The following is a 13,816-nucleotide window of genomic DNA, read 5'->3' as shown; positions in this document are numbered from 1 at the left end:
TTTAAATCATTGTAATCTTAGAATATATTTCACGACCCTTATAAATGCACCATAATTCTCAATCTATTATAGTCCTAAGAACAATAAAAAACAAAGTTAGAATAGTTGATCTTGCTTGTACATGTGTTGGGGAAGTTTCGAGACCTCTCTATGCAATTTGCATGATGCTTTGTTGATGTTTCGTGTTATTTGGTTGGTTTATTTACTTAGTTCAGATTGCACCGCTTGTCGACGACAAACTCAAAATAATGACAAATCCCGAGCGCCTGTAAGTGCATTATTTGTAAGGATCGTTTGCTGACATCTGAAAGATGATTTTCATTTCAAAGCGAGAAAACAGGATATTTTGAAGTGGGTATAGTGTATTAAATGAAAAGAAAAAGCAATAAAATGAACGAAGATGGAGACTGCAGAAAATACCCCGCGTTTTAAGTGGCATTTCGCTCATTCAAATTGATGTATAGTGCATTTAAACGCCACGAATATAAATTTTAAATTAATTTTCACCCAAGGCTGATAAAATACTGTGAAGACACCCTTTTATAGCACATTATAAGTACAGAGTTAGGGACAGAGAAAATTCGGGTCTCGTTAATTTCTTCCCACTTTCAACGGCAAAGTTCGTTGATGTGGAAATTAGTATGTGAAATTGTGAATAGAAATATTTAATTTTTCAAGTATTTAGTGTCAATCTTGACAGAAACAAATCGTTTAGAACCCGAGTTACACTCAACAGGGTACATCCTTTTGGTGAACCCACAAAGACTCAACACCTGTGAGATGGGTTATATGAAAAATCACATATTTACGTGTATTAAGCAACATGTCAAGTATTTAAATTCTCAAAACTTTAATTCTGAACGAGCACAAATTGCCGCCTCACAATAAAACTATGAAACATCGTCAGCATTTCCGGATCACACAGTGAGCTTGCGTAAAAATTTCTTTAGAACCCACTATAATGAAACACTTTAATTTCGGATTTTCTCCAAAGTTGTCCTTAACATTCAGCATGATTTCGCTGATTAAGGCTCATTTCACAGTTTCCTGTTTTTTTTTAATTAAATACTTGGATAGCATGTGTCAAAAGGCTAAGGGTATCTCACCTTTTCCATCAACTACCGTTCTGAAAAAAATGCATCAAGCCGAAGATTCGGATGGTGTAAAACAAAGTGTCTACAGTTATTCATTCTAAAACTCTCTGTTTTCCGAACTCGTCCCTATGCGCCTGTCCGCACTCTGGAGATGTTGCTCATCAAGGTGTCTTTGTGTCGTTATATTGCTTTTTTAAGAATTGTCATCGTTCAGTTACTGTGGATTTTATTGCTTTGTTGTCGGGCCTTCCAGCTAGGGATTACTTAAAGGTTTACACTTATTGAAGATCTTTTGGTGTTCTCTGGAAGTATTTACCGTTTTTGCATTTGTTACGTATCACCATATCTGCTCTTTTTCTAAGATCAAATTCATCATAGAGTTGCCCGCGATTATTGTGTCTTGCTGTGTTTTTTTCATTCACAGTAAGTGTACTAAAGTGTGATCGAATTTAATGCTCTCGGCTTTTGCAAGAAATTTGTTTGAAAATTGGTAATTGCTTTTTATTACATAAATGTAGTTACATGTAGACATGTAAGTCATAGAAAGAGGGTGACCTTGGGATGACTACTTCAATATGACATGACTCAAAGGACAATAAAAATCTATTACATGTAGCTATTTCACACGAACCACGAAAATTTGTAAATCTCTCTTTTTTTAGAGAGGCCCAAATGCCAACAGGATCTATGTTATTTTTTTTTATTTTATAATCTCTATTTCATATGTAATATTTATTACGATTATAAAACCTGGCGACAAAAGAGGATCATATTCATAAGATTACAATCGAAGGTCTATACATTTTATGCTATTTTATAAACTGGGTAGATTTAATTGTTCACAATATTTCCGCATCAATAGGTAGTTTTCATTTCAAAAAGATTTAAGAAGGATTATGCTAATTTTTCACGATTTTCAATATAATTTGATAAATTGCCCATTTAAAATGAAAACTTTGGGTACACATTGAATACGACATTAAAAGTAAAGTTTTCACCAAAACAAGACTGTTTTTTTATACAGAAAGTGTCCTTTTTGGACAAAAGATAAGATATTAATTCATCACCCAGCTATTTGGTTTATCAAATGTGGTTAATCCATCTTTATGTTGACAGCTTCATGGTTTAAATAAGCATTTACTCGGAAACCTGTACACACAAAATCGTATTGTACAAAAGACTAACACGGCTTGACATTCCCCACTAAAATTCTTAAGTTTCTTCTATAACTTTACACAAACTTCTATAAAACTCATCAATTCAAAATACTTATCGATGGTTTGTTTTTATTGGATTTGCGTTTCATTCAGCAAATGGTTAAGTAGGGGCAAAAAGTTGACCGTATTTAAGAGGGTGTCCATGTAAAGAAATAGGCAGTGGGTGACACGACAAATTTTGTTTTCTAAAAATTGTTCATCCATTTCATATCACAAAATGCATCCTATCTCAGGAGTTGAAGGACGGTTTTTGTTTTAATGCAACGATTAATGACAAATAAATTACTAAGAGGGAGAAAAATATGTTACAGTGCGCAAAATTTTGTTTCTTTTTTTACAGAAATTTAAAATGTTTTTTTTCTGAGTCAACCATCATCGATTAAAATATTTATACTATCTAACATACATATAATATACATTATATTTGAAAAAAAATATCATTTGGAAAAACTTTGTGTAATGCCACTGTCATCATTGGATTTGCCCGATTTTTACACGGACAGCCTCTTACGTTCATTTACAATGACGTGTAAATTCATAAAAAAAAAACCTTTTTTTGTTTTAACCATACAACCAGAATATTACCATTTCAGGTTTCTGTAGGATAACAAATATTTTCAGGAAAATTTTACAAAAACAATTCCAGAAGTTAGAAAAGAAAGCGTACACGTAAACAAAATAGCATTTATTCTTACAAAGTACAAATAAAATATCTGTAAAAATACAAAGTTCTGAAAATCTTTGGTTCAGTAAGTTCAGTGACCGTTAATGCTGAGTAACAAGTAATAACATTATTCCATGATTTTCAATGGAATTAATTGGACGGAAAGTACATTTTAATAAAACCACATCTAATTTAGCGTCACAAATACGTATAACATGGTTGCCCAGTTTGGGGCTCTGCCCATGAACAAGGAGAATTCAAGTCCGTAGAACCACAAAAAGCCTGTGGAAATGTCGGTAGTGGTATCTCATTCATGTTCGTTTCAAAACAGTTATTGGAAAGAGTAATACTGTTAGGAAATTGTTGATTGATAGTTTCGTTCGAAAACGTGGTTTGGAAATTGTCAAAATTGTCACCAACAAATATTTGGTCGTTCAAGTCATTGTTTTGAAGTGGAAACTGTTGTATCCAGTTCATATTTGGATTTTGATTTGACAAACCTGGTGATATGCTGCTAATGCTTTCAGACGAATCCGAGAACGACCTCGGACTACAATTTCCGACACTACTGTCGCACCCGGGAGTAGCCGAACTCTCACGAGTCGTATCATTCCATGGACCAGATAATAGTTCCTGTAAATCTGTTGGTCCAAGAATAGATTCTAGCGTATCAGCCGGGAGTTGAATAGACGTGAAGTCAGCACCACCTGTAGGAAGATAAGTATTCAAATTAGCACAATTTTGAGCCCCACTAACATTTGTTGGTTCCGTAAAGAATGATGGCGGCAAGTTTCTTTTCCGCAGTGGCACTTTTGAAGATCCAGTGTTTGTCTTTGAGGACGGATCAGCACAACACTTTTCATGTAGAGTACGAGGATCGAACAAAGCTTGAAGCGATTTTATCTGAAGTCCAATCTGGGAGTTTTCTTTCCTTTGAACTTTCGTTACAGGATTATGATACCCGTTATTTTTGCCTTCACAACCGTCTTTACCTGAGCAGCGCTTAAGCTGCTTCTGAAGGTATTTACGGTGATTGACCTTGCGCTTTGATTTTGACGGTTTGTCTAAAGCTAATTTGATATTACTGGAAGCCATATCAACAAAACTAAGCAGATTAAGGGTAGCATCGTCCTGACCATGATGGGGTAATTCCACTTCCCCTGAGTCAGGAAAATCCAAAGGTTGCAGAACACCTGTCATGTCTGCCGTAGGTAATATTACATTTTCCATGCACTATCTTCAATCCGTGTCAGCGCTCCAAGTCTTAATTCTCCTTAATTGCAGGTGTGTGCTACTACATCAAGGTGTAAAACTTTTCACCAAACTACATCAATTCAGGTGTTCTTATAGTATTCCTTTGACACCATTAATGACTGCGATTAAGCATAAATTTTCTTTTAAAAGACATATTTGTTATAATCCTCAAATGTCCATCACCGATTCAGCCAGTCCATTTGTTTAGAGTTAGGGGTTAAGTTGGCTTCATAAAGCTTGATGTCTTCATCATTCAGCACAGGTAGAACTCAATTGTTGTCATCAACCAGTAGCTTTAATCTCGTCTTCGTTTTACGACCTGGAAAAGTCATTCAATGGCTGTCGTCACTGAAAAGAAGAATATTAATCCATTTTACATGTTTTACAAAGCAAGTGGGTTGGTTCTGAAGGAGGCACTTACGGGGTTTTAGTATAAACTGTCAACCATAAGGTCGTGTCACAGAAATTAGATAGAGACATTGTCGAAGCGGCTTGATTGGCTGGGAATTGGTCTGACTACAATATGAACTCGAGGACAGTTCATTTAAGGGAAATTTAATGATAATTAGTTTTTATTTTTACAAAAAACCCATTCATGTTGGTGATAACAAGATTGCCTTTACCGTAAGAACAAGGTACTATTTTCCTTAAACTTATACTAACCTACAATGCGTATATTAAAATCAAACCCGCCGTAGAAAAAATGAACTTGGACTTCGGGCAGAACTGTTCAGTAATTAAAATTATACCATCAGATTTCTATTTGTGTTCCCACCTTTCGTGGAAAAAAAGTTAATAAAATGCGCAAAATTTTATTTTAAGTAGAATGCAGAACTTTTTTATGTGTCTTGCATTCTGTGTAACGATTTCAGCTCGTTGGAGTATCTGGTAGTACATACGTATAATTGGGGTTTATCTTTATACGAAATAAGTTATTGGCTTTGCGTTCACACGTATACCATTGAATAAACCATTGTACAAATATCTTAAGAGCTCTCCGACTGGTCCGTATGAACTCGCCAAGCTTAAGCTCATATTGGCACAGAGAGTCGTTAAGCACAATCATATTATCGTAATGGAGTAAAGAATGTTTTATGTTTAAATAGTTCAATCTGTCATAGGTCTTCCACGAAATAAAGTACGGCGCCACATAAAAAATAAACAATGCATGGAATGCCACTTGATATTTTTCAAATCTTGAAAGAGTATAGTGTCCTTAAATATTTTGCTAATGTAAAAGGTGGAGCTTGGGAGATAGTTCTTTTCTGTAATTTTATTACCAGATATAAATAGATCAATTGTGGATTGAAATATGTCTCTGGTCAATGATCCACTTTTACTCAAACATATGATGTAGATGATTTTTTTAAAGATATTGGTTCTTGTGGGGTCGCAACTCATCTTGTTTAATGACAAACTGGGTTTTCTCTAAAGGAGGTAGACCCAGGGTAAGAGACATAACTCTTGAAATCAGTAATATGTTTGTATCATATTCAGTTTCTCCAAAGCCTGTCAAGACAGCTTGAAACAGTGTAAAATAAATCCAAGTTACTTTGATGCTTACATGAGATTGATGTAAAATGCTGAATACAAACTTTCCAATGATATGTAAGAGTTGTGTCCTTCCTTACCTTAGGTCTTCCTCCTTAAACAGAGAGGGGACAGGAGGTGAGGGTGCAAAAGCCTGGGGCGCCTGGTTTGTTATCTAAATCTCCGTATTGTTTTTCTTACACCAAAGAATAATCAAAGAACTTACAGTACGTACGACGTTTGTTTTTACATTTCTTGCTGCTAAGGTTATTTCATTCGAACAGACCACCCTATAATTAAGTGGAACGATTACTCTGACTCTGGTATTTTTCGGTTAGAATTCGGACACTTATTTTTGTCAATCTACTCATTTTGTCTTGTAATGGTTCACGACCGGGATCGATATTTTTAGTTAACATTTTACATTTTCTATATAAACAATAAACCTTTTTATTTGCGTTGACAGGTTCATTATGCTATTTCACGCTCGTATAATTACAATTTGCTTGTAGCTATTCCATCTTTTATCAGAGCTTATACAATCGCCATGCGACGTGCTCCGAATCTGAAATTCCACTTCTATAGACGGAGTTGCGTCTTTATTTCTTATCAAGTAGTTTTATGGTTCAATGTCTTATTTTAATTTTCACGAAATATTTTCTTTTGACAAGAAATGATCCATTTACAACGAAATGATCGTAGAATTTTCTCTAAAACGGGACATAATTTAATTGCGGAGTCTTTATTGCCCAGTGGTGAAATTTTTATTCAATAAATCTTATAAATTATCATAAACATTTCATGATACTTATTGTTATCCTCTTTTTATGATCTTTTATGCTGAACTAACACTTACAGAAAATAAACTTGTTTTGACAGTCGTCCAAGATGTAGACCTGTACTTTAGAATACAGATGTATAAGCTATTGAAACAAGTGCATATCTTGGTGGTCTGCCCTTTATATTTTTTACGACAAGAAAAAAAATATCCAGTGTCAAAATAAAGACGGAACCTCAACTCCTCACGATAAAAAAAAAAAAATAACACACACGTTATGTCTAAAATATAAATGACATGGATATTTGATTTTTCTCTAATGCCAGTGGTTTTGTTTTAGTAACTTAATCGTTGTAACTTTAAACAAAAATAGGAAGCAAATCTTTAGTTTTTTGGGGCGGTTCCAGACACTTTGATAAGGACGAGAGAGGTTCCTAAGAAAAGAGGGGTGCTAGGACATTATTTGACATTTTTTGTCAATTTTACACACGAAAATTACAAATGTCAGTTTATAGCTCCGTCATTGTTTTAAAGGTGTGAATTTTTCAAAAGTTTCACTGTGGTTGCTTATGGGAAATAAATAGTACCGTTCTACCTATAGACTTAGAATGCAGAATTATGGGTCACAGGACGTGACAGACTTCGCGGTATAAAAATCTATACATTTTACTTGGAGATAAAGTGTCAAAGTTTTTTGAAGCCATACCGATACACAATGCCTCTACACTTCAAATTTGAAAGGTCACAGTAAAGACGAACACATATGACGATAACATATGCATATATCGAAGGTGAAGGTTGCATTAAACCATAATAATAACGACGCACCGCCTTGTGTAACACATCCACATTGCAGTTACCCAAGTCCTGTATGTCAAAAGTCTGAACCCTTTTAATATGTGAATAAAACTTTCAGGTCAAATGTCAAGGTCAAATGAAGGTAATCTTAGTACGAGACAACTGTCGTATGATGTAAGCAAAGGCAGAAATTTGTTTTAAAAAACGTGAGCGAGAAGAAAAAAGGGTTTATAAGGATCCTTGACAAATAAATCATCCCATAATGCAAGTTATTGAACATTTTTTATGAATACCCATTTGATTTTATAAACTTATACATGTAATTATTTTTTATGAATACTTATTTGAATTTAAGAACACATATGTATTTTAGGCCTGTCAAGTCTCACGCATTTACAAGCTGATTTGGCGGCATTTTTCTTTGATCTATTTGTTTTTTGCTTTTGATCTCTTAACTTTTGCCAAATCTCACGCATTTGTGTTTTGAAAACGTAATTGACAGCACTGATATATATTTAATTTAATGGACATATATGTCGTTTTAATGATTTCACATTTAAACTTATAATTGATTTTTATTAATATTGCAGCTCTTTACATGCAATATACTCAAAACACTTGCTGACTTGGAGGATGTAAAACAGTATGTCGGGGAAGCCACATTAGTTGACAATGTAGCTAGACTCCTACCGGATTTTACTCACTTGCGATGCGATATACTTATCCTTTCGGAGCACCTGATTTTGTTCAGAGCTGTGGGTAGACGTGAATTCACACTTGTCATTGTGCTCCGAATGACCCTAGATTTGTCTCTGAATAAGTTTACCTTTTGACGTCAATGAAACAATGTTATACAAAATTGTGTTGTCATTAATCTTTAACTATTGAAGGAGAATTCGGTACAAAAACAACTGGAATATATATTATTTTCGTCAATGGCGTCCACAAGTGTAAATACGTCTATTCCAGGCGCGGATCCAAGGACTGGCGTACCGGGCGTACGCCCCCCCTAAATTGGTAAGAACAACATTTTCACCACAAGTTTCACCCCAAAAATATGTATTGCCTTGCTTTGCACGGCATTTAATTCTATTAACGCCTCCTAAACTCAAATCCCGGATCCGCCCCTGTATTCCCTATATTACTAACCCGATAATATATTTTACTAATTTTTGCAAGGTAACACCTTGTGTGCCAGCAAAGTTAAAACTGAATAGTTACCGGCATCTCAATGACTCTCCAGATGTAAATAGGGGGATTTCCTCTAACCAGTCAGTCATTCATTCAGTGATTGAAACATGTGCCCAATATGGAGTGAGCCTGCAAGGTCATTCATTGTGACGTCATCTGACGTTACGTAAATATAGATTTCAAAATTCTACGATGGGGGCGAAAACATCAAAACGGAAACAACAAAATGACCATAAACCGGTTGGTGTTGCAAATTTAACATGCAACCACTCCATAGATGGAATGGAAATCAAACAAGAACAGATTGGCCACAGTGGTGTATACTACTATTTTGTAGATCCAGATACAGAAAAGGAAAACAGTCCTCCGCCACCATGGGTAGCTGCACGGCGGCATCAAAATATGAAGCACTCAACAGAGAATCTGAAGGAGATGGCGGATGAGATAGAGGAAAAAATGCTCATAGCTAATATTCTTAGAGAAGAAAATCTTAGGGCAAAGGGTCAGTACACATCAAACATTCAGAAAAGGCCGAATGCTCTCAAGTAGCATACGGTGTTGGTGTCATTTTTGGAAACGTCGAAATCGGCAAAATTTGACGTCTTTTTGTATTGCGACGTACATCGTTCTATAATTGTTACGTGTAAAAAGAAGTGTGCTTAATTAAATTTTTACATAAAATAACACACACGACATGTTTTATTATTTAATTATCCAATTCGATATTAATTTTTCGTGCGTTTTGGTCAATTGAAATGATCAGATTACATCCGGACATAGTAAATAGTTTGGCATCAACCATTTAAAAATGATTTGAAGGAAATTTTATCCTATGAGAAAAATGTTAGGAGTTATGTAAGCAAATTTCGTGATGCTGAAAAAAATAAAACACCCTCACTAAATCAGAAAGCCAACAAACCTACAATAAAAAAAGTCAGTACCCACCCCCACCCCCGGAAATCATATTGTAAAAGCGTATAAAGTGATTCTTTCCTATTTGGTTTTATATCTATAATGTAGATGTATGTTGATATTTCCGAATACATATACTCGTTTCGGGATTTTATGAGGTCCGTTGCTAAACATAAAACATTGCTAAACATTACGAGAAAACAAAACCTTGGTAAATCTCTCTCTTTGAGAAAATTTGAAAGCGAAATCTCCCGTTTTTATTATACGTCAAAAAAAAATTGCGGTCGTATAATGTTATGGCGCACTTGTCGTCCGCGTCGTCGTCGTCGTGGTCTGGGAACACTTCGTTTCCGTGCGATAACTTTAGTTGTGGTTGACGAATTGTTCTGAAATGATGAAATGATTTTACCAACAAAGAAGATTCCTATTTAATTTGGACTTTGTTGCCCCTGCCGCTTTAGAAAAAGGAGCCAAAAAGTAAAAATACGCATTTTATTAAAACCCATGTAGATTGTTTTTTTTTTTTCGATTTTAAATATCCTTTTTTATGTGTTCTTTATTTAATTCGGCTAAACAAATGTACAGCAGATTTTATGTGTTTTGGACCGTTTTCAAGTTAAGGGGGTCAAAGTTGGGCAACGCCTAAAATATCTTCATAACTAATTTTTTTTTGTCCGATTTCGAAATTTTTCATTTCATTGGATTCTTCATTGGTTTCATTATTAATAATCCAACCTGCATTTTTCAATCAGATTTCGGATATCTCTTAGGTTTTCGAGTTATAAAGGGGTCAAAAAGCACACACCAGGATAAATCAATTTTTTGTTTTGTTTTTGGTCCAATTTAAAAAAAAATCCGAAAAATATTTGTGCAATATTTGTACAGCTTATTATATTTTATAGCCAAAATAATTGTCAATACGTTGATTTTACAATATTTCACTGGCGAATGCGCAAGCGCGTGTCAACACATTTCAAAATACTTTGATGCACGCACGCTGATCCCGATTTCACCAGGACATCATTGCATATGAACAGACAGGAGTGTGCGCAAGGGCTTTCTTTTCTTTTTTTTCTGTTCAAATTTTTTTCATTATTTTATCAGATTCGCTAAAATCGTATTTTTTATTCATTATGTCCATAGTCGTAATAATTTAATCTAGTATTGTACCTTTTTAATACCTTTTATTGTTTTTAAAATTGACGTTAAAAGAGTTTTTACGTCACAAAATAGAACGTTACTTTGGAAACGTCAAAAATGCGCTTTGTGACATTTTTGGTAGACACGGTTTTGCATATATATGTATATAAAACCCATTTGTTAAGCCAAAGAAAAATGAAATGATAAATCCATAGAGGAGGATGAATACATTTTTAAGTATATGAAGAAATCGACTCAACACCGTTTGCCTTTTTGAACAATTCGTTCTAATTTCGCAAGGTGTACGCGTGAATAAATAAAATATACAAATTTTAGATGTTGTGACATTTTGGTTAGACACAGACAAAATGCTGCGCTTAGATACAAGTTCAACCAAGTACCATTATTTTTAGAATATACTATCTGCAGCATATATACATGTACAATTCAAAATTTCATAGTTATTAGTTCACTCAAAGCTAACGAAAAAAGCTTTTGATAAAGACCGGGTAGCACGCAACGTGTAGAAAACGTCGGGAAAAAGACAACGTGACATCACAACATACGTGCGTATTTATCTACTATTAGACCATAAAACTCATTATTTTTTAGAATAAACATGATATTCTGAATATTTATACAGTCCTTCAAGCGTAAATATATTTTGGTAAAAATACTATTCGTCGTTAAATTTTACAACCGTAAGCAAGAAAGTAGCCAATGGCCAACGTCGAAAAAATTAAGATTTGTGACATAATTGAAATACGGACAAAAAGGCTTTTAACAAAAAGACTGATTGAACATTTTATATATAATTTCATTGGGGTTATGTAATAAATTGTCAATATAGTTAATAAAAGTCCCGATTAAAAAAAAACTGTTCGCATAACGTAAAAAAAAAATGTCTGACATTTTGTCTTTGAATCGGTTTCTTTCCATTTTTACAATGTCCACATCAAAGGGGAGATATTTGTGATATTGTAATACGCTTTGATCTTATCATTACGTCATGAAAAATATGACATCGTCTGCAGCATAAACTGCTTTTTCCAAAAAAAAGTTTGTTTTATCAAAATACTCCAAGAAACGACTTAGATATATTGGTGAAATGGAAAGCAAGCATTTCTTAATGTTACCCGTCCACATATGAAAATGGACGTTCTTGTGATCGAATAATGCTTCCCATCCACAATTAACGGCATCTTTCAAATATTTATGATTGTAATCCTAAAACAACAACCATTTTCGAACATTTTAATATTTATATTGCCTTTGATAACTCCACATTCTAATAGCAATATTTGCAGTTTTCGTAACCAGCCCCGGGTTCAATCGAATGTGACACCAACAACGTACGCAACGTCTCCACATTTGAAAACGCTGGAATCGTTGGGTTGGGACTGCCATACCGTAGACTGTGTATATCTAATGGATTTTTATTAAATCCACAATTTGAAGTTACAATGATTTGCTAATCTTAAACATCTTTTATGTCTTAATTCTTCCAGAAACTGTTTATTTTCATCCAAATCTGTTGAAATATTCCACTTTGAACTATTTTTTTTACATTTATTCCAAAATTCAAAGGAGTAACTTTTTTTCCAGATTCTTATAACTTAATCCTGTCTGACTGATGCAGTTTTATGACTGAGGTGTCTACATGTTTATAGATGTATTGCCAGATATAAAAAAAATCGCAGCTTCCTCCAAAAGCTTTTGCTTTTACTGATGTATGTTGGTCAAGGAGTAGTTCTCGATGATTTTTTCCCCCACCTGTGAAACAATTTCATGCCCAAAAATTTATGAAAAGGAGTCTAACATGTTCCTGATATTTGCTCTCTAATATGAGCTATAATACATTTTCATTGAGGAATAAAATTTTGGTGAGCAGATTGGAGAGAATTGCTGATGTCTTGAGAACGGCAAGAGCTACACTCTGACCAGTACAGTTTAAAAAAAGTAGTTGGCATGCCAAATATCATTCAAATTAATATGGAAAACCTTCAACAAATTGAAACTATATACAAGTAATTTCACTGAAAATGTTTCTTTTATATTTTACTAAATACAAATATACCGAGTAATTTGCACATTTTTGTTTTTGTAGGAAGAGCCGCAAGAGAATTTAACGAAAGGCAAGCTAAAGTTCTTAAGAGAAAAGCTCAAATGTCAGAGGAGAAAGTCCAGAAAGTTCAAGACAAGCTTAACATGGATGAAATAAGACTTTTGAATAGACCGAAAATTTCCAGACCAAAATTCAGTGCCAGAACAACGGCACATCTTATGGCATCTAAGAGCAATAATGCAGAAAATATAAAACTGAATTTCATCCTAAATGAACCAATGATTAGTTCCAAATGTAAGAGGACAACATGAGTCATCTGAATACATCGAAACTAAAAAAAATTCAAAATATTCCGGATTCCTGGCATCCAAGTGATAGTCCTATAATGCTTATCCGTTTCTGTCTAGAAGAGTCAGAATTTGTCACAGTACATTGTTTCTTACTTTGATTGTTTATTTATTGGTATTGTGTGCTCATATATGGGTTATTTATTGTCTGTTGTGTACTCATATATGGTGGGAAAGCCTCCCACACCTATGTGTTTATGTACCAGATTAAGTTAAATTATATCACGTTTATTTTTGTGTGTTACTTATTTTTATGACTATTTATTACGCATATATTTAAATTTGGATTTAGAATTGAAAATTGATGCCGTAAAATTATGGTGGGAGGCAATATAAGTAGAGTTTATAATTTTTATGAGGGTGAACTAGCGCAAATACTTACCTAATTTTTTTATGGCTATTCTCTTTTACTTTTTAGTTTTCAATTGATCTTTGTCAGGTAGTCAGTCGGGATTTCTCTTTAGTTTGAGGTTTATTGCATGAAAGTCTATAACCTGTCAAGTGATGAGGGCAATGCTCTTCAGATGAGATTTTATGGTCAGTTCTGAGGTTGATGTTTTTGGTTCTATTGTTAAGGTTTAACCACAGGTTTGTTGTTCATAAGATGGAGTATGAATGATGGATTAGTGTTGGAATTATCTTTCAGCAGCTCTCTGTACAGTTTGATGAAAAATATAAAAAAAAATAGAAGTGGTATTGTAAAATGACTTGTTCGGTCAACTGTATAAAACAAGCTAGAACTAAAATTAGACTCACGAAACAGATAGAAACATTTTATTCGAATTAGAAACTATAAGAATCCCCTGAAAAATAGACTCCGCCCCCT

General features: G+C 34.1%; 2 protein-coding genes across 2 annotated transcripts; one reads left to right on the top strand and one right to left on the bottom strand.

Moving 5' to 3' along the window:
* Positions 1-2,981: 2,981 nt before the first annotated feature.
* Positions 2,982-8,642, bottom strand: LOC148604808 (uncharacterized). Its single transcript, XM_088548038.1, has 2 exons — positions 8,557-8,642; positions 2,982-4,577 (listed from the first exon to the last, which is right to left on the bottom strand). Exon 2 carries the CDS (start codon positions 4,203-4,205, stop codon positions 3,174-3,176), a length of 1,032 nt encoding a protein of 343 aa, XP_088404164.1. The 5' UTR covers positions 4,206-4,577; positions 8,557-8,642; the 3' UTR covers positions 2,982-3,173.
* LOC148604807 (uncharacterized) lies at positions 8,511-13,221 on the top strand. Its single transcript, XM_088548039.1, has 2 exons — positions 8,511-9,028; positions 12,686-13,221. The coding sequence occupies exons 1-2, from the start codon at positions 8,719-8,721 to the stop codon at positions 12,952-12,954; spliced, it is 579 nt and encodes a 192-aa protein (XP_088404165.1). The 5' UTR covers positions 8,511-8,718; the 3' UTR covers positions 12,955-13,221.
* The last annotated feature ends 595 nt before the right edge of the window (positions 13,222-13,816 follow it).

The sequence above is a fragment of the Perna viridis genome, chromosome 10 (assembly GCF_037379345.1).
Source record: "Perna viridis isolate PV_CMFRI_1.1 ecotype Kerala chromosome 10, ASM3737934v1, whole genome shotgun sequence".
NCBI lineage: Eukaryota > Metazoa > Mollusca > Bivalvia > Mytilida > Mytilidae > Perna > Perna viridis.
The sequence above is the reverse complement of the archived record's forward strand: the minus strand, read 5'-3'. Positions and strand labels throughout refer to the sequence as shown.

What these genes read in the sequence shown, in the direction of transcription:
- LOC148604808 (XM_088548038.1), bottom strand. Translation starts at nt 4,205, where the DNA reads ATGGAAAATGTAATATTACCTACGGCAGACATGACAGGTGTTCTGCAA.
- LOC148604807 (XM_088548039.1), top strand. Translation starts at nt 8,719, where the DNA reads ATGGGGGCGAAAACATCAAAACGGAAACAACAAAATGACCATAAACCG. An exon ending in AGAAAATCTTAGGGCAAAGG is followed by an intron (nt 9,029 to 12,685) that starts GTCAGTACACAT and finishes TTGTTTTTGTAG; the next exon opens with GAAGAGCCGCAAGAGAATTT.